General features: G+C 40.7%; 1 protein-coding gene across 3 annotated transcripts in view; it reads right to left on the bottom strand.

The window, feature by feature from the left end:
- Positions 1-5,993: 5,993 nt before the first annotated feature.
- gsdmeb (gasdermin Eb) overlaps positions 5,994-26,118 on the bottom strand; it is a 41,155-nt gene continuing 21,030 nt past the window's right edge. For all 3 annotated transcript variants that reach the window (XM_059945112.1, XM_059945113.1, XM_059945114.1), the window contains exons 6-10: positions 21,757-21,939; positions 13,961-14,088; positions 10,768-10,963; positions 9,549-9,622; positions 5,994-7,282 (exon numbers count right to left, since the gene is read on the bottom strand). In XM_059945112.1, the coding sequence (XP_059801095.1) occupies positions 7,034-7,282; positions 9,549-9,622; positions 10,768-10,963; positions 13,961-14,088; positions 21,757-21,939 (830 nt within the window). In that variant the 3' untranslated portion in view covers positions 5,994-7,033. The remainder of the gene's footprint in view (positions 7,283-9,548; positions 9,623-10,767; positions 10,964-13,960; positions 14,089-21,756; positions 21,940-26,118) is intronic.

Here is a 26,118-nt window from a genome sequence, read left to right as displayed (position 1 = left end):
CCACAGAATTTGCTGTCCATCCCCCTAACTATCCAGTATCCTATCACTGTCGTTCTGCCTGACTTTACCCTTCACTGCTGAGCCTCAGAGCTGGCCACAGGTGGCTTAGGTGCTGCTGTTGTGCTATGATAGGTCATGCCGCTGCCCCCCCCCCCCACACAGCAGAATCAAAAGGGGTATACTTGTTACTGAGCGGAATGGCCACAGAGGAACCCTTTCTTCCATTAGTTTTACTGGTGGTCACCCATCTACTATCTCAAGCCTGTACTCTGGGTTGACAACCTCAGTAAAAGATTCATCTATGAGTGCATCCTTCTCCAGCTAATTAAAACTAGCGGGTAAAGTTCACAAGGAATTGTCTCCAGCTTATTCCGCGATCTACCGTTCCGCAGTTACTTCCGACCGGCCCTTGAGGTGCCCTACCTTCTAACAGATCCAACAGACTGTCTTTTGGACCTTTGGGCATAACTTTCCCACAGTGATGGCATTTCTGTGGAGGCTTCCGTGATCTCTGTGAAGACTATCGGCAGCGGGCCGGCATCCACTGGCAAACATAGACGTTTTCGGAAGGGGGCTTTTTGTGTGAGGCCTCTCTTGATTGCTTCTCAGTGGGAGTTGTGGAGCGTGCCTTGTCCCGGGACAAATCGTGCTTTTCAGACAGGAGTACTCCCATCTTGGACCCCACCAATTAATGCTTGGATAAGCATCGCTTCGAATTCGCTCTGTGTTTGTGTTTCTGCGCAGCTAGAGTCAGTCTTGTGAGGAAATCATCTGCGACCTTGTCAGGCGTCTGCTGTAACTGTGAAAACCTGAAGCGTGCCGTCAAGACATCCAAAGGTTGTCTGAAGCCTCAAACGTGCCTGTTAGTTCCGAATCATTCAGTAGGCCCAGAGCATCGAAGTACTTCTGCCCAGGCTCTCCCCGAGTGCTCGCAGAGCAGTTTGAGTTTCGTTGCCTCTTCCAGCTTTACGTGCCAGTTTTAAGATGGGCAGGAGTTTGATGTAGTTAAATATCTCACCTTGCTGACAGGGTCCACGGGTCGGTTTTGCCATAGGCGTTCGGAGCAGAGCGGCTATTCTTGTTTTGATCCTCCGTTGCCAAAACGTTCCGTGTGCGCGAAGCGGGAGCTACAATGCAGTGGCATAATCAAACGTCTTTACTGAGTCAGGTTAGTAACAGCACAAACTAGGCAACTTATAGTGCAGTAAATACGAACGGAGCCCGCCCGGTCGAAAAGAGGCGAATTAGAAAGCCCGCGCAAAGAGCGGGAGCGCCCAACGCACTTAGGAGGCCCAATCGAGCAACCGCACAATCGATTGGCCGCATGCGCATTCGAAAGCCCGCGCAAAGCGAGTGGCTACCACACTTAGGAGGCCCAATCGATTAACCGCGCGATCGATCGGCCGCATGCGCATTCGAAAGCCCGCGCAAAGCGAGCGGCTGCCACACTTGGGAGGCCCAATCGATTAACCGCGCGATCGATCGGCCGCATGCGCATTCGAAAGCCCGCGCAAAGCGAACGGCAGCCACACTTGGGAGGCCCAATCGATTAACCACGCGATCGATCGGCCGCATGCGCACTCACCACATTCCGCCATCAATCTCATTTGGCACGGAAAGGATTTAATACTATACTCCACAACTTTGTAGTTATCATCTGTTGTTTAATAAAATATTTTAGAATTCAGAAACAGGTTGAAGATTTCAAGTCTGACATTCTATGGTCTGGCATGCTTTGAAAGTGTAGATTAGATCTACAACTAAGTTTTATACTAACTTGTAGATCATTAGCTTACCAGTTCAACTTTTGCCGTCACAGCCACCAGTGTTTCTGACGCTGGGAAGTGTCGCTAACCACTGTCACTGGAAGCTTTATGTGACACGGGATCTATCCTTAAAAAGAACAGTTCTGCTCAGAAGACGACGCATCAAAGGCCAGTTTCTATAGTTCAGCACCAATATCTCAAATAACAGTAAGTTTTGAGTACAGGAAGGAGATAGTGATTTTATCAACCTGGTGCCAAAATAACCTTTCCCTCAATGTCAAGTAAACAAAAAGTGCTGGCAATTGTGACATCCCACCCTGCAAAAACTCATTTCAGGGAGGTAGCACCGGAACCCCATTTCCTCCCCCACCCTCCAGTTAACCTCCAAGGGTGTATGTATTCAGGATATTTGATTATGAAAAAACAGAACAATTTATTTGATTGCATATTGAAACTATTTACACACACATTTATATGTATATATACCTTGTCAAGTATTTTGTTGGCAGTCTCAATGCTAATGCAAATAGCTTTTCTATTTCTTTTGCAAATTTTCCTTTGACTGTGATGTGGCTTGCTTGGCAGATTGGAGCATTTTGAGCAGCTAGCCAGCCAGTTTAAATCATCAGCTATGCTAATGAACAAATGGCATCTGTTAAACTCACCTCAACATGTCTTTTAGTTATTTAACCCACCATAGGCAATAGAAAAGTCACAGTTGCAAACAGTACAGCGAGCAACACTGTCATTACTTTTGACCCCTGTTAGGCAGGAGTACACTTTGGTGTAGTCTGGGATGAAATGCGTTTTATATTTTCTTTTTTTTGGAACACTCTGCATGGCGCTGCAGGACACTAAACTGAACTGATGGACAATGAAAGAGAGAGAGAGAGGTCGACTGTAAAGCCCGCCCACAGAGAAAACTGATAGGTCTACTTAGCACGAAGAGACACCAATCAGGATGCTCTCTCCGTCATTTTCATTCTCTATCTTTCCCCCTCCTCCCTCTCTTTCTTCCCCCCCCCCAAAAAAAAATCGATTTCCAGTATATTGTATATAAATTGCGGGCGTCAGGGAGCCACTATCAGTATGCAAGGAGACTCCTGGAACTTCTGGGAGAGGTTGAATATCTGAAAGGGGCTTCTTTCCACATGTTCCAGTCTACGTCAATGGTGTTGAGTTTGAGAGCTTCAGGTTTCTAGGAGTGAACATCAATAGCCCGTCCTCATCCCACCATGTAGACAATACAGCCAAGAAAGCTCACAAACTGCTCAACATCCTCAGGGTCTGAAGAAATTTCACATGACCCATTCACCCTTCCCAGTGTTTATTAATGCACCACAGAAGTTCAAAGTAAATTTATTAGCAAAACCACCTCATTCTACCTTGAGGTTTATTGTCTTGCAAGCATTCAAAGCCAAACAAAAAAAATACAAGTAATTGAAAAACTAGACGCAAAGACTGATAAACAATATGCAAAAGAAAATGAATTGAGCTATTAAAAATAAGTAAATAAATAACACTGAGAACATGAGTTTAAGGCAAAGGGGCCAGTGATCATTCACACTGCAATTTGAGAAGGAGAAGCTAAAGTCACATGTATCATAATTACAGCGGAGTAAAGGGAATTACAGAGGCTTAAGAGAGGATCTGACCAAAATTGATTGGAAGGAAATGCCAGCAGGCATTGAGAATGCCCATTATCTAAGAAAAGATGTGCTGGCATTGCAGAGGATCCAGAGGAGGTTCATGAGAATGATTATGGAAATAAAATGTTTAACGTATGAGCAGCGTTTGATGGCTCTGGGTCTATACTCACTGGAGTTTAGAAGAATGATGGGGGATCTCATTGAATCCAATTGAATGTTGAAAGGCCTCGACAGAGTGGATGTGAAGAGGATGTTTCCTATGGCTTAAGACCAGTGAACACAGCCTCAGAATAGACTGACATCCTTTTAGGACAGAGATAAGGAGGAATTTCTTCAGCCAGAGTGGTGAACCTGTGGAATCCATTGCTACAGGCAGCTGTGGAGGCCAAGTCATTGAGTATACTTAAGAAAGAGGTTGATAGATTCTACATTAGTCAGGGCATGAAGGAATATGGGAAGAAGGCAAGTGATTGGAGCGATTGGGAACTGGTGAAATGGTGGATCAGACTCAATGGGCCAAATGCCTAAATATGCTCCTATATCTTATGGCCTTATGAGTTGTAGTGTCACTTTTGAGTCCATAGCTTGTGTTCAGTGATCAGTTCAATGCTGAGGTGAATGAAGTTATCCATGCTGGTTCAAGAGTCTAATGCTTGAAGAGTAATAACTGTTCCTGAACTTGGTGGTGTATGACCTAACGTTCCTGTTTCTCCTATTTGGATGCATAATTGATTGTCTAACACCTGCTCTGTATGTGACTGCAAGAGACTGCAGAGAGCTCTAAACACTGCTCAGTGCATCAAAGTAACAGCCATCCCTCAATGGAGTCTGTCCATACATTTCTCTGCCTCATTAAAGCAGCCAGCATAATCATAAACCTCATCCACCCTGGACATCCTCTCTTCTTCCTGCTTCCATCAGGCAGAAGATACAAAAGTCTGAAAGCACATCATAGGTTCAAGGACAATTTCTACCCCGCTGTTATAAGACTACTAAATAGTTTTCTAGTACAGCAAGTTGAACTCTTAACCTCACAATCCACCCCATTATGATCTTGCAACTTACTGTTTACCTGTACTTTCTCTGAAGATGTTACACTTGTTTCTGCATTGCTATTGTTGTACCCTGTTTTACACCAATATAATGAATTGATTGTATGAATAGTATGCAAGACAAGTTTTTCCATTGTATCTCAGTACATGTGACAATAATAAACTAATTCTAGTTCCAAAGGTTGGCAGGCTAGAGAATTTGAACCTGTTTTTATAAATGCAAAATTAAAGTTCGCTTTAGATATTTGAAAGTAATGATATCACTGACATACTTACTGTTTAGCTGTTCTCTGCTATGTGACTCGTTTAAAACAAAATTTTCTGGTTGGGAAAACTAATGACATTGAAGATATCAAGAACTTTGTGTATTGCTTCATATATCCAATGCTGAGCATGTTTCTTGGAAGCCTGTTCAGTTATAAAATTAAAACCCAACTCAGTTAGTCAATCGAAACAGAACATCTGATAATGGTTTTGATATCTGACTTAGCCAAATTCCATATGAAGTCAGACCCAGTTGGGTTCTGGTAAGAAGACTAGGGCTACTACCTCTGTGTTTTATTATATTTGAAAAAATTGTAACAGTTGTTCAAAGTACTCACAACAAACAATCATGTTAATTAGAAAGACTTAAGGTTTTGACTCTGGTGTCCCTGAGGCCTTGAAGCATGCAGATGTAAGGCATTAAGGAATGTGGTAACTTGATTCTTGGAAATTAACAAAACCATTTCATTTGCATAGTAATCAAGACTAATAAGTTTTTTTGTTTCAGAAACAAGTGAGGATAGTTGATAGTGTAAACTCCTCCCGATAAAAATGCCTTTACAAAATAATTAGTTTTAGAATTGTACCTGACTGCTATGCACAGATCAGACAAGAAGCACGGGCTTTCCTGATTATGTATATAAATGGAGCTGTGAGCAAGCCCATGGAACTTCTGTCCTCAGACCTGAATCACAGTTGGTACCAAGCACCTTGAGGAATCTCCAGGCTCTTAGTTGTAAATTGGAATCGACAATGAGCAGAAAGCTCTGAGAATTGTTACTGTATTAATTATTCTGTACTCTGTATTAGACTTGTTGTTTAGTTAATCCTTTGCATCACTTAGTAGTAAGCAATGGGACTTGGTTCTTTTATCAATGATTTTACACATTGTTTTAGACTTAATATTTTGTATATCCTCTTAAGTGTTTCTTATCACTTATTATACTCTAATAAAATACCCAGCAGCAACTTCGGAGTGTTCCTTTTCCTTCATTGATCCGAGAAAGCTGTTTATCTTGCCCTTACTGGACACTGGATCCTGACTGGACACTAAGCTAATTTCAGCACACCAAAAACACCTCCTGTAACCTCGCTGAACTCGCCAAGTCCACAATGATTCATCACACCTTTCCAAATTGGTTGCAGGGACTCAGGAACTCACCAAACACTTCTCTGCAAACCTGGAATCTGTCAGCCCACATTCAATTGGTAACTCTGGCAAGATTTGACAGAAAGAGAGATTTTGTCACAATTGATTCAACAAGCCAATAAAACTGTTTATTTAATGGAGATATTAAATAACAGGTACCTTGGGTGCCAAATCTAATAAGCAAATGAAAAAATTGTATTTATCTGCAAACACAAATATTACAGATAAGCCAAAGTGTTAGAAATAGAATCAACAATACCAGCTGGCTTAAAATCAGGTTTCAAGATATTAATTGCTTTAGTTTTCAGCCTCTGTGTGAAAAATTGGACTTCCACAAACAGAAAACATTGAAAATGTCTTCTGAAACTATCACTTTCATTGTCATAATTACTAAACTAATATAAGGTTGAAAACTACACAAAGTATAGTAACTATTGCTCATGTGACATTTCAAAGTCAGTGTTTTAACCAAATTATCTGTAATTGATTTTAGAGCATAAAGGATATTTTAAGCAATATGCTGAGTGTCTCCAAGATGTTTTAAATTGCTATTCAGAAGACATCCATAGTTCGAAGAATCACATTTCATTTAAATATTAGTCAAAAATATAATTAAAATTTGTTTTATATTCATATAATTAATCATTAGTATTTCTGACTAAAGATCATAGTAGTGCAAGCTAAGATTTCTTGGAAATGTGTGAGATAGACAAATGCTCCAGATTTTTAAACTTAGAGCAAACCACAAATGGAATTTAATACTACACTATTATAAACTAATTTCATAATCCAGGACAAAAACAATGGCTTTCTATTCATGATATTTGTTCTGCTTATGTTACTCCAACTTTTGTTGTATAAAATTAACAATGACATTGTCTATAGAGAAATTTCAATCAATCCTTATGGACTGTTCCACAACACACATTCACAATCCTCAGTTGTTACACTTGAGACATAACATTGCTCTTCCATAATTTTCTGCAGGATAGAAAATATTATGAATCTTACATAAGTTACATCTCAGTTATAATCAGGGCCACTATGATTTTTTCATTTACCCCATTAATCATAACCCAGTTAGCTTCAGAATACCTCAAATATATTGAATGTTCCTGATTTAAGTGTGATGGGGCTCTTTTTAAATGCCCTTCAAGTCTGCATAGTTGGATTGCTAATCCCATTTAGGATGGCAAATCCTTGCAGAACTATGCAGAGAAGCACAGGAGCCATAGCAGGCTCCACATCTGTTATAACTTTCATTGCCGATTCTTCCACTTCAAGGCAAACATTTGATAATGCAAGCAGCCGGTGAGCTATGCAGAAGTTCTCCTCTTCTTTCAAGGGCAGGAGGTCTGGATTATCAACAGGAACCACCCCATCATCAGAGACATTATTAATCTGAAAATAGAAAACAATCCGTTCAAAGTAAGTTCATTATCAAAGTGCAAATGTGTTACCTGTCATCGCCGTTGAATTGGAATGTGATATTTCGCATGCATTCCAGGTGCAGATTGATGGGAGTGGACAGTTTAAATGTTTCAACATGGACTAGATGGGCTGAAGGGCCTGTTTCTGTGCTGTAATTTTCTATGACTCTAATCACACTCTATTTACTTATGGAACAAGGAGAACAGCATAACCCCATCACCACACTGTTCTGAAGTTTGAACAAAGAAATGCCGCTTCATACAAAAATTGACAAGTTGTGTGCAAATATTAATCCAAAACAAACATTGTGCACTTCTGAATCCCATCATTTGCATATTTAAGCACTAGTCATAATACAGATTTCAAGAGTTAATAAATAATTAAATCTGTGTGCTCAAGACTAACAATACGAGAATTAGTAAAATAATGGTCCAAGAGTACCCCTGGAATCCTCCACTTGCATCTTCATCTTCTCTTGCATGCTCATTGACCTTGGTTCCCAGGCTCAAACAGAAAGGTTATATAAGAGTGTGGCTTTCAAGGACATGTTCAGCCTTGGTGACTGTGAGAATGTGAAGAGGGTAAGGGGTACATGGAGAGGGGGTGGGTTAGGGTTAAGTGAAGCAAAATATGTAGAGAGGACCAGGGAGAGGCACGTCATTGGGGAAGTATAAGGAGAGGTAGCTAAAATAAGGTGCCGGGCAAGACGTGGAAACCACAAGGAAAAGGGAACCTGTGACCACAAGACAATGTGTTTGGCAAAGTATTTTGAGCTATACCTATTTCCAGTGTTTTGAGTGCATCTGTACTTAATTCCAAGTATTAACGTTGCGTCTTTGCTTTTCTGAGTATTCCGCGTGCTTAGCTATGCAATAGCCAATCAATTGATGAGTTTGAATCGGTAACCGTATTTGCGAATGTAGTACCCTGCTTTGGGTATAAGTATGACCTTTGTAAACCGACAAGTTGGGAGTTGGCTACCTTACGCCTGAAGTGCGTGGGGGCTGCAAACTCCTCTCTGAATAAAAACCATTTCAGAGGTAATTTCGTGTCTCTGGTGTTTTTCCTCAACTGAGCAGGTTAACAGTTACAGGTCGACAACTGTACTATGCCTGCACACTGTCTCTGTCAGTTTATCATCTTGAAATATTGCCTTTGTGAGCTTGCACACAGAGAAAGGCTGTACAAAGAGCCAGTGTTCTGTTCGGTTAGCACACATTTAATACTTCCTTTGCTGCAGTTTCCACAGCCGTATACTGCCTTGAGATTCATTTCTTGCAGGCATTTACAGGAAAAAATATGACAGAGTTTCTTGAAAATCTATACATAAGTAGACGAAGACTTACAGACAACCAATATGCATAAGAAGATGTTTTATTTCACAGAACAATATAATGAAAATCCAAGTAATGTATAGTGGATTTTGGTTAATTGGGTTATTAGTTAATCAGGGAAGCTCCTTACTTGCAACAACTCTTAAAGAACAAAAACTAATTGAGAAAATAGGCAAGATTCCATTCAGTTATTTGGGACACGATGCCTTGTAATTGGGCTAGGAGACTATTGCCAATGTCGTATAGACTTGTTTGGCCGTTAAACACCACACAGTGCTTAGAGTGAACAGTTTTAAAATATCATCAGATGTATGTGCTTGTTCAAAAAGCAGTGATTTTTGTCACTGATAGTTGGAGGGAAATAAGCAGTAAGACAATTCAGAGCTGATTTGCTCACTGCTGTTTCAAATGACTGGGTGTGAAAATGGAACAATCTCAATATTTCTACATGTTAGGGACTTCAAAGAATTTGAAAGTATCAACAATCATCATTAATGTTCACAATGAAAATGAAGATTTAGAGGATGTATTTTACAAAAACAGTCCACTACCTGCACCAGGTGTCCGCACTGATTTTGGTTATTTAGAGTCCATCAAAGAACATGGCAGCATACACTGGATTAATGCTTTCTTCGATAACAATTAGGAACTAACATATAGTACTATAGTACTGTAGTGACATTGGTAGTGTTCTAATTTGTTCTGTATTTCATTTAAATACATAATTTGTTACTCAGTTAAATTGTATTTTTTTAATACTTTTGTAGCTATTTCCATGAAACTTTGGTTAATTGAGGAAGCTGCTCAATTGGGCCAAAATATACTGGTCCTGATATGTCTCAATTAAATGGAATCCACTGTACTGATTCTTATTTAATGTCACATTGCATAGAGTAACTTACCAAATAATGCAAACTTGGAAGAATTTGAGTTTCACAACAAATACCCAAGACCGCAAGAGTTTCTTCAGACATTCCTAAACAAATTTAAAAATACTGTATAAGTACCATAACTTAGCTCTAAGCAATTGAAACACTCTTGGAGCTGTAATTTTAAAGTAAAATTGCTGGGCAATTTTCATAGGCAATTGTTAGACAATTTGATAACATTAAAGATGAAGAAAATGCCATACCCATTTAAAATAAAGCTTTAGTAATTAATCTGTCCAAAATAAGCTGGCTGCAAGCTATTCAGACAGGTTTAAACATTGGAAAGAATACCAGTAATTATTAAGAAGTTGATGTATTTATCCAAAGTATTGCTGGATCTGACTCAGCACAAATGCTAAATTGTGACAATGGTAAAATACCACAGATATTGGACAATTGAAATTAGACAAAGTGATAAAAATACTCAGAGGGTCAGGTAGCCTCTGTGATGAGAGAAACAAAAATATTCTTTCAACTCCCTTCAGATTCCAATGAAAGATCACCTGCAGAATTAACTTTATTTTGTTCTCTGCAAAACTGCCTGACATAGCAGATATTTCGATCGTCTTTTGTCTCAGTTGGAACGTTGATGACTTGATGCGGTTGACGTGGAAGTGTACGTTACTCGTTGTAACAAAATGGAACCTGTATTGCTTTGTTAATAGTCTTTGCGTAACATTATGCTGACAGACCTTAAGTATACCTGTGACAAACTGCAGAAAGACAAGTGGATTCAGTCACTGGAAGAATGAACGTACACTAATAAAGCAGATTAACAAATTGCACCCTGTCCCTGAACTGGTGTGGATAGATAACATTTCTGTATAAAGCAGTGACTATGCTGCTTGTTTTTAGCAAGTAAAAATAAGTGCTCTTATGATTGATCCACTCTGAGTTAATTGTTGCTTGTTATAAGGCATAGGAAAAAAGTGCTCGACAAGTATTTCAATCGTTTTCTGTCTCAGTTGGAACTTTGATGACTTGGTGTGGTTGTTGTTCATGGTTTTAAAATACAAATTTTTTTTTAAGAAGAATTTTCTTACTACAACCTGAAAAGAAAGAACTGGAGCAAGTGGACAATTTTGTTCTTAAGCTGAAAATTCAGCTGATTTCTTACCAAGTAATCCCTGAAGAAACAATTGTGAAAATGGTATTATTCACTAATATTCCAAATTAGTGTGCAACTGCTTACCAGTTAGAGTAGTAAAAAGGTGGAACCCAGCTGCTAATAGTTCTGGAGTCTTGATGTCTTTGGTCAAACAACCCTCCCCATTTGAGCAGCTAAAGCCTAAAATTTGGAGCAGCTCCTTGACCTTTTCTGCTTGTGCTGAATCCAGATCCTGTAGGCCTGACAGATTTGGTTGCTCTGCTGCAGAAAGCTCATCAAGCTGCAAGATATTGAACAAAGAAGAAGAAAAAAAATACTTAACAAGCCAAATTATATGGGATGTACATCTGATTACCTAATGAACTGTAGAGGCAGGTCTCTGTCAGTGTCATTTGGTTTCACATCAACAGACACAATCTGTTCCATGTTTGTTGTTGTCATTTGCCAGTACACAAGTGTAAGGGAGAATAGACAATAGACAATAGGTGCAGAAGTAGACCATTCGGCCCCTCGAGTCTGCACCGCCATTCTGAGATCATGGCTGATCATTCACTATCAATACCCAGTCCCTGCCTTGTCCCCATATCCCTTGAATGAAACGATTCTTACTCCAGATCCGATGCAGCATTAAAAAAACACCACAAGCATACAGAACACAATAAATATAAGAATGTAAGATTTGCTTATATACTTACACTGATTCTACTATATAAAGTGACTCTGGGCACAGGTGTATCTGTACATAAGGTGACTCTCGGAGGAGGTGATAACGTAGAGGTGGTGGGTGGTGTACTTTGGTGGGTTAATGGGTGGAGGTTTTGATCAGTCTGATGGCTTGCAGGGGAGTAACTGGTTTTGAGCATGTTTTTCCACCTACATGCTAGCAGTAGGACAAACCGTCCATGAGCAGGGTGGGTGGGATCCTTCCTGATACCACTGGCCTTTTCCTAGCACTTTTCCCTTGACGACAGGTAGGCTGGTTTCATGGCTAAACTGGTAGCCACAGTTTACTGTGTGAGGGCTATGTGATTCCACAAACTGCCACTGTCTGAGCACAACAACTTAACTAAGTACTATTAGCCAAATGCAGAGAAGATAAGAGGAGGGTCTTTGCAGCATCTAACATTACAGGTTGACTTCAGCTGACCAGAAGACTGACCATGCTCATTGTCTGGAAGTGGTTCGGCCTCAATATCTTTCCACCTGCATGGGCAACCTGAGGACCAAATGAGCACTCCACAACTCTCCTCATTCATGAGTTAGAGCTTTAGAGGCGGAAAGTAATAACCAAATTCATCAATGCCCCCAATCTGCCTTTCATTCAATTTTCACTAATGTACCAAAAGAAATCTAGTTTCTATCCTCCCTCCAATTAATATGCCAACTGGTATAGGTGCTCTTTGGAACCCACTACATGCCTGGTTGTATTCCATGACAGCCTCTTGTCCAACCAAATTCCAACCCATGGACTTCACAATGAATGCAGAAACAGCAGAAATGCATCAAGAAGAACACCTACAGTACTATGCAAAAGTCATAGGCACATATATATATATATATATATATATATATATAGCTAGCACGAGGAAATCTGCAGATGCTGGAAATTCAAGCAACACACACAAAATGCTGGTGGAATGCTGCAGGCCAGGCAGCATCTACAAGGAGAAGCACTGTCGACATTTCGGGCCGAGACCCTTCGTCAGGACTAACTTCGTTCCACCAGCATTTTGTGTGTGTTGCATATATATAGCTAGGGTGCCTAAGACTTTTGCTCAGTACTGTAGTAACCTTATTTATTGCACTGTCCTGCTGTTGCAAAAAAACCCCACAAATTTCATGACAAATTTCATGATCATGATGCACCATCAATAACTCACTCTGAGATGTAAAGGCGAGATATCGGCTTTTATTGACTGGAAGAAAGAACACGCAGTGAGTGACCACCATACTACATCCTGGAGACTTGAGAGGCCGGACTCAGGCCTCGATTGCCTTTATACAGGGGTCTGTGGGAGGAGCCACAGGAGCAGTCAGCAGGGGGCATGTCCAGACAGATATATGTAGTTCACCACAGATCGTAAACCTGGTCCTGATATGGGCCTCTATTGTGGACTGAGAGCGTGAAGGGGGTAAGGAGAGCGGAATCATATTTGGGGAAAAAGCGGAGAGAGCAGGAAGCACCAGAGAGACATTTTGTAATGATCGATAAACTGATTGCTTGGAATCAAATGACCTTACCTGGTGCCTCAGGAATGGGTGTGCCTGCACCTGTGGCAACACTCATGCCTGGCACTCCTTCTCTGCCACTTTTGATTCCGCCAGATTGACAAAATTGCTCTCCGCCCCATGTTGACAAATACAGCACAGTGCAGGAGTCTTAGGAACCCTAGCTGTATACTGTATATGTGCCTAAGACTTTTGCACAGTATGGTATCATTTACTACGGACAACCTTTCCAAGCACAGCTGAAAATCCACCTCTCATTTACAGCTCAAGATAAAATTTCTAACCCCTGAAGACTAACATTCTTTAAGAAGGTAAAGGAGCCTTAAACCCCACACTACCAGGTTCAGGAACAGTTATTACCCTACAACCATCAGGTTATTGAACCAGCGTGGATAACTTCACTGACCCCAACTCTGAACGGATTCCACAACTATGGACTCACTTTCAAGGACTCTACAACTCATGTTCTCAGTATTATTACTTTTTTTTTGCAAATTATTTGCACAATTTGTCTTCTTTCCCACATTGGTTATACAAAGTTATGAGGGGGTATAGATAGGGTAAATGCAAGCAGGCTTTTTCCGCTGAGGTTGGGTGAGACTAGAACTAGATAGAGGTCATGGGTTAAGGGTGAAAAGTGAAATGTTTAAGGGACACCTGGGGGTGAACTTCTTCACTCAGAGGGTGATGAGAGAGTGTGGAATGAGTTGCCAGTGGAATTGGTGGACGCCGGTTTGATTTCAACACTTAAGGTACACGGATGGGAGCGGTGTAGAGGGCTATGGTCTGGGTACAGGTCAATGGGACGAGGCAGCATAATACTCTATGACATACATAGTGCTCTTTGACTATGACTCTATGAATGGGTTGGGATACAGTGGCAAAATCACTTCATTAGTGTCAATGGAAAGCAGCTGCCAAAATTATTAAATGCTCACTTGCTCATGGTCCAGTTATGTAGAGGTACATTCTCCTACACCAAACCTATACCAGAAATTACATCAAAGACAACTTTACAATAAAGAAACTTTAAACAAAATCTACTTACAGTGTTCTCAAGAAAATAAATCACCTCTTCGTGATACAAGAATTCACAGCAAAGTCTGAACAGCTGTTGTCGGTTTTCCTCGGTAAGTTCACGGAATGGCTGGAACTGTTGATTTGCCTCTTCAATTGCTGTGAAGTATTGAAAGGTATGAATGTTGACTATTACTCTGTCTTCGTTAACCCAGCTTGCAGTTACAACGTGCACTTAATTCACAAATGCTATTCAATCAGAATTGCAATGAGCTTGCAATATCATTTTTAAAGGCATGGTATTGAATCAAAATCAGAATCAGGTTTAATATCACACATTATGAAATTTGTGAAAAACAACAAATCTCATGGCATATGTCAGTGATACTAGATCTGATTCTGATTCAATAAAATGCACTTAAAATGGTTTAGCAAGTTCATTGCAACCCAGACAGAAGTATTATACTTGTCTGTGCAGTCACAATACTGACTACAATTTAAGGGGCCAGCTGCTGTTTGAAGAACTATAAAGGTGTATAATGTTATCAACTCCATGATTCTGACCTCCTCCACATTTCAATGTACTGGCAAAGAGGTCAGAGACACGGAGATGATAATGTTATAAAACTTTCAAATTTACTTTGAACTTTGAGATGTTGGCATGTTTGACTTCCCACTCTGCTACTGGACTCAGCTGCAAACACAGTGGCAGAACACTGATGTAACTAAAGAAATGGGTACAGTTGTCAAAAGATCAGTAGACGTCCCAAGGCTAGAGCCTCAAGATACATCAGCCAAAGCTTGGAGACAGAGGGGCACATCTCTAGCTCCTGCTCTTCAGGATCAAGGGAGTGGATGCTGGTGGCAGTGGTGGACAGTGTGCTCTGGCTATAGCCTTCAAGTGGTGTCACCCCAGCCATCTACACAGCAGACAGAGAACCTTCTCATTGCTCACTTTCAAACTGCTGAACACTTCATACAAAGAAGCAAGTGGTTTGAAAACTAGCAGAAAATGCAATGCAGAACAAAACTTGTTTTTATAAAACAAGCTTGACCTCTAGTAATTTGAGATAATAGAACACACTATTGTATCAATTGAAAAAAAAATGATAGGCGTCTTCTTTAAAATGACTAATGCTTGATACTAATCAATGGGCAGTTTAAGAATATAATGTTACTGAACTCCTTCCAGCCTATCCAGCTTTTCCTCAATTAATGTTGTAGCAAGTTCAAAGTAAATTTAATATCAAAGTTTTTATATGTCGTCATATACTACCCCAAGATTAATTTTTTAGTGGGCAGTCATAGTAAATATAAAGAAATATAATAGAATTGATGAAAAGCAATACACAAAGATGGACAAAGAACCAATGAGCAAAAGACAAAAAATTGTGCAAATTCTTTGCATAAGACATAGGAGCCGAATTAGGCCATTCAGCCCACCTAGTCTGCTCCACATTCCATCATGGCTGACTTATTATCTCTCTCAACCCCATTATCCCGTCTTCTCCCCATAACCTTTGACACCCCAACAAATCAATAACCTATTAGCCTCCACATTAAATACACTCAACGACTTGGCCACCATGGCTACCCTTGGCAATGAATTCCAGATTCAGTACCCCCGGCTAAATAAATTCCTCCTCATCTCTGTTCTAAATCACGTCCCTCTAGTCTGAGGCTGTGCCCTCTGGTCCTAGACTCTCCAACTATAGGAAATATCTTCCCCACATCCACTCTAACCAAATCTTTCAATATCTGATAGGTATCAATGAGATACCTCCTCATTCTTCTAAACTCCAGCAAGTACAGACCCAGAGCCACAATCAACTCCTCATACTTTCATTTCCAGAATTGTTCTTGTGAACATCCTCAGGACCTTCTCCAATGCCAGCACATCCTTTCTGAGGTAAGGGGTCCAAAACTGTTCACAATATCCCGCTAAGGTCTGACCAATGACTAATAAAGCCTTAACATTTTATCCTTGCTTTTATATTCTAGTCATTTTAAAATGAATTGCATTTGCCTTCCTTACCACTGACTCAACCTGCAAGTTAACTTTTAGGGAATCCTGCACAAGGACTCCCAAGACACTTTGCACCTCTGATTCTTGAATTTTCTCTCAGCTTGGAAAATAGTCTACTCCTTATTCCTTCTACCAAAGTGCATGACCATACACTTCCCTAGACTACATTCCATCTGTGCCCAATCTCCAAATATGTCCATGCCCATCTGCAGACTCCCTGCTTCCTCAACACCACCTGCTCCCGCACCTACCTTTGAATCGTCTGCAAACCTGGCCACAAGCCACCAATTCCACCATCCAAATCACATTGACATATAGCGTGAAAAGAAGCGATCCCAACACCCACCCCTGCAGAAAACCACTAGTCACAGGCAGCCAACCAGAAACGGCCCCATTTATTCCTGCTCTTTGCCTCCTGCCAGTCAGCTGATCTTCTATTCATGCCTTTCCTATAATAGCACGGGGTTTTTATCGTGTTAAGCAGTCTCATTTGCAGTACCTTGTTAAAGTCCTTCTGAAAATCCAAGTGAACAACATCCACTGACTCTCCTTTGTCCATCTTTCCCATTATTTCCTTAAATATTCCCTTTAGGGGAATCCACAATCTCTTCAGCTATTTCCTTCAGAAAAGTATATCTCTGTTGTTGCTTCTCACTTTGGTAGTGTGCTTAATAACCTCTTTTTGAGATAATTGGGGTCAGGCCAACAGATAAGGCTTAACTTCTGTCAAAAATATTGAAGCTAGTATGTTAATGGCATGGTACAGAATTCCCCAGTTATCCAGAATCTTATATTTTTGAAATATCAGGTACATTCATTTGAACTGGGGGAGGATTAGTGTTCAAATGACAGCAAGAACAATAAATCCAAATTTATAGATCGGCAGCAGAGGATAGTGCAAATGCAAATGGGGGGACATAGAAGCAAGTGTGCAGCAGAGATCAGAACTGCATAAGTAACAATTGTATAAATTTAATATAAATTATTGATATACATGGTTCCTCAAGGTTGTTACAGCTGGGGCAGTAGTGGGGATAAGTTCCCACTACCTATTAAATGCTCCCAATGGCATAAGTCTTAAATAGCCTCTGACAACCAAGTCCAACTCCTGGCCTTCATGTAGCTTAGCTACTAAACCCAGCGGAACCGTTACTCCTGACAGGAGAAGGGGAAAAGGTGGGTTACTGGTGCCTTAAAACCAGTCACTTCATCAGCCCCATGCTCAGTAGCTCATCTGGGAAAACCCTGATCTCAGAACTCCACTGCCTTGCATGTGGGAAAGGCTTCGGGAGTAATCCCGAAGTCCCTAAGGAAGTCCTACACTGACTTCAACACTAACCGGCATCTCCTGCGATGCTGTTGGTGCCAAACTGCATTGGTCTCTGTCATTCCTTTGGATTCATCATATGCATGGAGGAGGGGAGCTTGCTACGTGGGGAACAGCTTGCTCTCCATATCAGAATCAGAATCAGATTTTAATCGCCAAGTACCTGTGCACATACTTTACTTCCGGCAGATGTTGTCTCTCTGCTCATAACAATAATAATGATAAATATAAATGAAAATATAGATTATACATACAAGTAGTGCAATCCAAGTAATAGTTAGCCGACAGTTAACCGGCAGTTAACTGTTCAGCAAAGTGACCGCAGTAGGGAGAAAACTTCTCCAGTGCCTATTAGTCTTAGTCTGGAGGGATCTGAAGCGCCTACCAGACGGAAGCAGTTCAAACAGTCCGTGCGTAACTTCTGCCTTAAACTTCTGCCACAGGTTTGAACTCCACCACATTCTATGGCAGAGCATTGCACAGATTCACTCCTCTCTAGCTAAAAAAATTCCTCCTTACCTCTGTTCTAAAAGGTCACCCCTCAATTTTGAGGCTGTGCCCTCTAGTTCTGGATATCCCCACCATAGGAAGCATCCTCTCCATATCCACCCTATATAGTTCTTTAAACATTCGGTTGGTTTCATTAAGATCCCCATGCATTCTTCTAAATCCCAGTGAGTGCAGGCCCACAGCTGTCAAGTGCTCCTCATTTGTTAACCCCTTTATTCCCAGAATCATTCTTGTGAACCTTCTCTGAACTCCCTCCAATGCCAACACATCCTTACTAAGGTATGGGGCACAAAACTGTTGACAACGTTCTATGTGTGGCTTGACCAGTGCCTTATAAAGGCTCAGTACATTTCCTTTTATATTCTGTTCCCCTTGATACAAATGCCAACATTGTATTTGCCTTCTTTACCATTGACTCAGCGTGCAAATTACCCTTCTGGGAGTTTTGCATGGGGACTCCTGTCTCCCTCTGCACCTCTGATGTTTGAACCTTCTCTCCAGTTTGATAAGAAGTCCGCACTATTGTTCCTTTTACCAAAATGTACTATCACACATTTCCCAAAACTGTATTCCATCCGCCACTTTTTTGCCCATTCTTCCAATTTGTCTAAGTCCTGCAGCAATCGCATTGCTTCCTCAGCACTACCTACTCCTCCACTTATCTTTGTATCATCCACAAGCTTTGCCTCAAAGCCATCAATTCCATTATCCAACAGTAGCAGTCCCAATACTGACCCCTGAGGAACACCACTGGTCACTGGCAGCCAACCAGAAAAGGCCCCCTTTATTCCCACTCACTGCCTCCTGTCTGTCAGCCATTCTCTATCCATGTCAGAAACTTTCCTGTAATGCCATAAGATTTTATCTTGTTAAGCAGCCTTATGAGTGGCAGTTTATCAAATGCCTTCTACAAAATCCAAGTAAATGACATCCACTGCTTCTCTTTTGTCCACTCTGCTTGTTACTTCCTCGAAGAACTCTTAACAGATTTGTGAGGCAAGATTTCCCTTTAAAGAGACCATGCTGACTTTGACATAGTTTATCATAAGTCTCCAAGTACCCCGAAACCTTATCTTTAAAAATAGACTCCAACACTTTCCCAACCACTGAGGATAGGCTAACTGGCCTATAATTTCCTTTCATTTGCCTTCCTTTCTTCTTAAAGAGTGGAGGGACATTTGCAATCTTCCAGTCCTCTGGGACCATGCCAGAATCAAGTGATTCTTGAAAGGTCATGACCAATGCATCTGTTATCTCTTCAGCAACCTCTCTCAGGACTGTGCCATGGACTCCATCCAGATGACTTAGCCACACTAAGATCTTTCAGTTTGCCCAGCACTTTTTCCTTTATAATAGCAATGGCACTCACTCCTGCTCACTCACAGACCTCGGCACACTGCTAGTGCCTTCCACAGTGAAAACAAATGAAAAGTACCCACTAAGTTCATCTGCCATTTCTTTGTCCCTATTACTAGTTCACCAGCATCATTTTCCAGTGGTAAAATATCAACTCTTACCTCCCTTTTACTCTTCATATAACTGAAAATACTTCTGATATTATTGGCTAGTTTGCCCTCATATTTTATTTTTTCCCTTCTTATAGCTTTTTTAGTTGCCTTTTGTTGGATTTTAAATACTTTCCAATCATCCAACTTCCCACTTTCTTTTGCTATGTTACATGCCCTTTCCTTGGCTTTTATGCAGCCCTTAACTTCATTTGTCAGCCATGGTTGCCTCCCCCTGCCATTTGAGAACTACTTCCTCTGTGGGACATATCTATCCTGCACAGTCCCAGAAACTTCAGCCATCTCTGCTCTGTCGCCATCCCCAGATCAATCTTCATGGTGGAGGACACTGCAAAGATGGACTACTTTCAAATAGGAGAGTAAAACTTGTAAGCGTCCCTTTTTTGATGGACACAACATTATAAAAACTCATCAATCACCAGGACACAGTGACTTGTATCCAGGAGTTTTAAAGGAAAGCCGCAGAGGACAGTAGAAGTTTTTTGAAACTCACTGAGTTCTCAGAGAGCCCTACTCTTCCTTCCCACATTGATATGCGCTCTTCCTTTTGCATTATGCTCCATCAGCCAAGTCCCTCCCATTAACTGGACCCTCTTGCAGGTACTTCGTGTTTCCTCATATCTTTTTAATCTGTCTTTATATTATTGAATTTGGCCACAGTACACTCACTTCTCCATCCAACTCACCAATACAGATTATAAATGACAGTTTCCTTGGAGATCATTGCAGCCTCCCACTAGACACACGAGCCACTCTCAGTATGACCCACTTATCCTGATTCTCACAGGTATTGGCCTCATTTCAAAACTGTGTCAATAACTCTTGATTTTCTTTTTAAATATGTAACTCAAGCCAGAGCTTCTTTTAATTGCCTTTACAAAAAATCTACAAATATTTTATCATTTAGATAATCCTGTAAATACGTGATCTATTCTTCATAAGTATAGTATCTTATGCAATTCTACAGTATGGTTAATCTAAATAAAGAATAATTAAAATTTAAATTAACCTATTTAATTTATATTTAACAATAAATTAAATTAATTTAAATAATGATATTTTCAGATATTTGCCTGGTTAATTTAAATGAAGTATAAAAGGCTAGATTTGGGATCAGATTGTTATAGTTTCATACCAGATTTCAGCTTCATTTTGTTTGCTAAGCCAAAACAATATGATTAAAATGCCACAACAGGAAGCCCTAGAAGATTTTTACTACACTGTGAGTTGCCAAAATAATGTTACATATTGTCATAACCATTAGGGCAGAGACAGTACAACTTCAGTAAGTATAACCCACAGTAAGTCACGTTCAAGGACTCTTCATCTCATGTTCTCGATACTTATTGATTATTTATTTATTATTATTATTCCTTTTGTTATTTGCACAGTTTGTTGTCCTTTGCAGATTGACTGTTGTCTGCCCTGTTGGTGCAGTCTTTTATTGACTCTATTATGGTTATTGGATTTACTGAGTATATCCACAAGAAAAGAATCTCAGGGGTGTATATGGTGACATATACATATGTACTTTGATAACAAATTTACTATGAACTTTGAGTGAGGTATATTAAAATTAGAAAAGGGAGTTGAAAATAAAAGGTATAGATTTTATCTGTATTATACATAAATGAACTGTCAACAAAGACCTTAGAGATTGCTTTTATATTTAGTGAAGTGATTCCACACCTAAATGCACATTTAACTAATGTTATTTATTGCTTGCTGTTTTGCCTACTTTATTTTTGAAAATGTTTATCTCTGTCACAGGACTTGTGTGTGGATTTCACCTTCTGTGTCCTTGCTGCTGGCAATTTGTCTTCAAATTCTATGCAGTATTTTCAAATTATGCGCTGGATTCTTGCAGACTAAAAATCAAATATTATTTGTATGAACAGCAAAGGTGGGGTGTCCAAGTGAAATGCCGACAGGGAAATAGGCCAAATATAAGCATGATTTAAAACAGGAACTGCTTTCCTTTTGCATGTTTGCCAACACTAAAAGAATGACGAGACAAAATGTTGTGGGGGCAAAAAATGAACAGCTACTGAGGCCAAGTATTGAGAATGACATTGTGTAGAGTGACAAAGAAGGAGAATGAATTGGCCACTAGGAATGTAATGATTTTCAGCACCAGTGACCAGGGTTCAATTCCCGCCAACATCAGCCAGGAATTTGTATGTTCTCCCGTGACTGGCTGGGTTTCCTCTGGGTGCTGCAGTTTCCTTCCACATTCCAAAGTCATATTAGGGTTAGTAAGTTGTGGGCATACTATACTGGCGCAGGAAGCTCAGTCCTCAGACTGGACAATGCAGAACAGCAAAGCAGAGACACAGCCATAACTTACCATGACTTATGCCACAGAAAATTTATCAACACATTAAGGGCAAGAAGAATTTTGCAAATGTTACCGTTGACAGTACGGCCTATACAGTTACCTGGTTTTAAAACTATTAGTGAAGTTTCAGCAGGGACGTCCATGGTAAGTGCAGACTGTTTGCTTTTCTGGGCTCCATCAACGCAGCTTAAAGGGGTGAACACTGGGTTTGCACCATCTCCTTTATTTCTACCCAGAAGGGCCCTATCAAATCCTCCATGTCTATCTGAGAGCAGGCACAACTCTGGCATGAAAACAGAATGTAAAAAATGGTAACAGTTAAATCAGCAGCATGTTACAATATTAGTTTTACAACAACCAATTTTAAATAAAAGCATTGTACAGGCCTTTTAGCACAGGATGTTGTGCTGACGTTTTAATCTACTTTAAGATCAATTAGGGCACTGATTGTAGTAGTGGATTCGGCCCAGTACATCACAGGCAAAGTCCTTCCCACCATTGAGTCCATCTACATGAAACTCTGTTGTAGGAAAGCAGCATCCATCATCAGAGATCCTTGGAACACGGAATATGTAACATCAGAGAAAGGAAATAACTACACTGTTGGCCCATCATTGAACTGTTCCCACAACCAATGATCTCACTTTAAGGGCACTTTATCCCATGTTCTCATTATTTATTGCTATTTATTTACATTTGCATTTGCACAGTTTGTTGTCTTCTGCATTCTGGTTGATCTTTCATTGATCCTGTTATAGTTACTATTCTATAGATTTGCAGAGTGTGCTCAGAGGAAAATGAATCTCCTGATTCTGCCAATTCCTGAAGGGTCCTGGCCCGAACAGTCGACTGTTCACTCTTTTCCATAGATGCTGCCTGACCTGCTGAGTTCCTCCAGCATTTTGTGTGTGTTGCTCTGACACTCCCAGTGTATATTCCTCCTAACTATAAAGTTAGGACCCCTCATCTTAGTCATTTCTGCACTGAGAAAATAAATCTGTTTGTCTACTCTATCTATTCCTCTTATCATCTTGTATATCATATTACAGTATAAACTGAATGCAAACAGCTAAAATATTGCATTTTTATGAATAACGCTCCAAATCCTTTATTTTTTGTTGAGATACAGGGCAGAACAGAACCTTCACCCAGCAAACCCCAATTTAACTGTAGCCTAACCACTAGACAATGTACAATGAACAATTACCCTACCAACCGGTATGTTTTTGGACTGTGGGAGGAAACCGGAGCACCCGGAGAAAACCCACGTGTTTTTGAGGAAAGTGTACAAACAGACAGCTCTGCACTGAAATACAGTCAAAGATACAAATGCTGTCAACTCATCCTCGATGTTGTTATATGTTCCAATTTATCTGTTAATCTGCTGATGTAGGGGCAATAAATTGCAATTTATTGCATATAAGTTTAATAAAATACATTTTGGGTGGTGGAGTGGAGATACGGATGGTGGTGTAAGGTATTCCTTTCATCCACTAGCCTGCAGGTCACCCTTGGGTTAGGTGTAGCAGCTGCTTAGCATCACCCCCCACCCCAATCAGGATCATGTGACATCATGGGAGCAGGTGATGGATGGTCGTACAAACAGCAGGTGCTGGTTATGCGACCACTGACGCCAGGAGGAGTATTGATAATGGCTGGGGTCACCCGTATTGTAAAGACACTGCCCAGAAGTAAGCAATGGCAAACCACTTCTGTAGAAAAAATGGCCAAGAACAATCATGGTCATGGATAGAGAGGGGAAGACCGCAAGCACCCACATCATACTACACCACACCAGTTGTGTCTTTATAAAATTTATTTCTAACTATAAAATCCTGTGTCACGTAAATTAGCTGGAAACATGCTCAGCCATTCACAGATCCCATTATTGTCCTGTGTTCAGTACTTATACACTAGGTTTTTAACTTTCTCCTGCAACTACAGACTTCGGATGAGAGATTTCCAAAGATTCACTGCCCTCAAGTGGTCAACGCTTTGAAATGATTTAAATGGCTTAGCCGATTGCTTTCAAATGAGAATTAAATATTCGAACCGCCCTATGTTTAATTCCATGCCTGATTTCTATTCTCTCATTATAATGTCAGTTGATTAATGCTAACATCATTCATATATTTTATAACAAAAGTAAAAAAGCACAATCGACTTCTCGACTTCGAGACCTACTAAATAAGCAGTGGTGCACCCTTTCGAACAGACTCAATCAACTCCGCTGTCACAAGGATCTTTTCAGAAAATCTTTCCTACCAAATGCAATTAGCATATACAGCAGTTCACCTCTGTGCCACAGGAGAACACACATAATAGTCTCTGTTTTATTATTTTGTACATTATTATTGCACATTATTGCAAATGATCGCACATTGGTCAATTATTGTGTGCCTTATCATTCTCTATTTTATTATTAGTTAAGTCTGCACACTGCAAAGTGTTTTTTTATACGTTGCTGCCGTAGCAAAAGAATTTCCCACTTGGGATCAATAAAGTATTTATTATTATTAAACTAAAGTACCAGCTTAAACCTTCTCTCAAGGTTAATGGGAGAATTCTTAGCAATGTGGAGGAACAGAGGGATCCTGGGGTCCACATCCATAGATCCCTCAAAGTTGCCGTGTAAGTTTGTAGGGTTAAGAAAGCGTGTTGGCCTTCAATAATTATAAAGCACTGAATTCAAGAGCCGCGAGGTAATGTTGCAGCTGTATAAAACCCTGGTTAGACCACACTTGGACGATTGTGTTCCCTTCTGGTTGCCTCATTTAAAGGATGTGGAAGCCTTAGAGAGGGTGCAGAGGAGATTTACCAGGATAAATGCTGCCTGGGTTAAAGAGCCTGCCTTATGAGGGAAGGTTGAGTGAGCTGGGGCTTTTCTCTTTGGACCAAAGGAGGATGAGAGGTGACTTAATGGAGGTGTATAAGATGAAAAGAGGCACAGATAGAGTGGACAGCCAGCACCTTTTCCCCAAGGTGGCAATAGTTAATCCAGGAGAGCATACCCTTATGGTAATTGGACAAAATTATAAGGGAATGACAGAGGAAGGTTTCATTTTTACAGAGACCGGTGAGTACCGGGGATGGTGGGAAAGGTAGATACCTCAGGGACATTTAACAGAGGCATATAGATGAGCAAAAAATGGAGTTGCTTTGTGGGAGGGAAGGGTTAGATTGATCTTGGACAACTATCACACCAGTGCCCAATTGAAGCAGGGTGAGCTGCCTTAACAACTATTACCCAGTGACTACAGTGACAAAGTTCTTTGAGAAGTTGGTCATGGCTAGAACTCCTGCCTAAGCAAGGAACTGGACCCATCGCAATTTGCTCGTCACCACAATAGGTCTACTGTGTATACGAACTCATTGGCTCTTTACACGTCCCTGGATCACTTGGACAACACTGATATTTGCATCAGGCTACTGTTTATTGACTACAACTCAGTGTTTAACACAATCTTTCCAACAACTCTGATCAAAAAACTCCAAGAGCTGAGCTTCTGTGCGTCTGTCTGCAACTACATTCTCAGCTTCCTCACTGGAAGGCCACACTCCTTTGTGGATCGGAAATAACATCTCCTCCTCACTGGCACTCAACACCAGGGCACCTCAACGATGTGTGCTTAGCCCACTGCTCTATATCCATGATTGTGTGGCATGGCACTGTTCAAATACCGTCTATAAGTTTGCTGATGATACAGCTGTTGCTGGCAGGATCTCAGACCAGGAGTCTGAGCAAATTTGGTACATCACCAAAGATGCTCGCAAATTTCTACAGACGTGCAATGGAGGGCATTCTAACTGGCTGCATCACCGCCTAGTTTGGGACGAGGCCGGGAGGGGGACACTGCACAGGGTCGAATTAAGCTGCGGAAAGTCGTGAACTCAGTCAGCTCCACTGTGACACTAGCCTCCATAGTATCCAGGATATCTTCAGGGAGCGATGCCTCAAAAAGATGGCATCCATCACTAAGGAAATCCCACCACCCAGGACATGCTCTCCTCATTGCTACCTTCAGGAAAGAAGTATTGCAGCCTGAAGGCACAGACTCAATGATTCAGGAATGGCTAGTTTCCCTCCGCCATAAGATTTCTGAATGGTCACTGGGCCCATGAACACTACCACATTACTTTTTCTTTTTTCCTTTTTTTTTTGCACTACTTACTTAACTTTAAATATTTTATCACACACACACACACACACACACACTTCTCACTGTAATTGTTCTGATTCTGATCTTGTAGCAGGTTAAAGGGTCAGCACAACATCATGGCCCGTAGTGCCTGTAACGTTCTATGTTCTAAAGGCCTTTCAGAAGGCCATTGACAATGTGCCACACGAGGCTGCTTACTGGCAAGGTTAGAGCATTGGCTGATTAGTAGGAGGCAGCGAGTGGGAATAAAAGAATTCTTTACTGGTTGGCTGCCAGGGACTCATGCTTTTCCACAGGAGCTG

This window comes from Hypanus sabinus, chromosome 20 (genome assembly GCF_030144855.1).
Source record: "Hypanus sabinus isolate sHypSab1 chromosome 20, sHypSab1.hap1, whole genome shotgun sequence".
Taxonomy (NCBI): domain Eukaryota; kingdom Metazoa; phylum Chordata; class Chondrichthyes; order Myliobatiformes; family Dasyatidae; genus Hypanus; species Hypanus sabinus.
The sequence above is the reverse complement of the archived record's forward strand: the minus strand, read 5'-3'. Positions and strand labels throughout refer to the sequence as shown.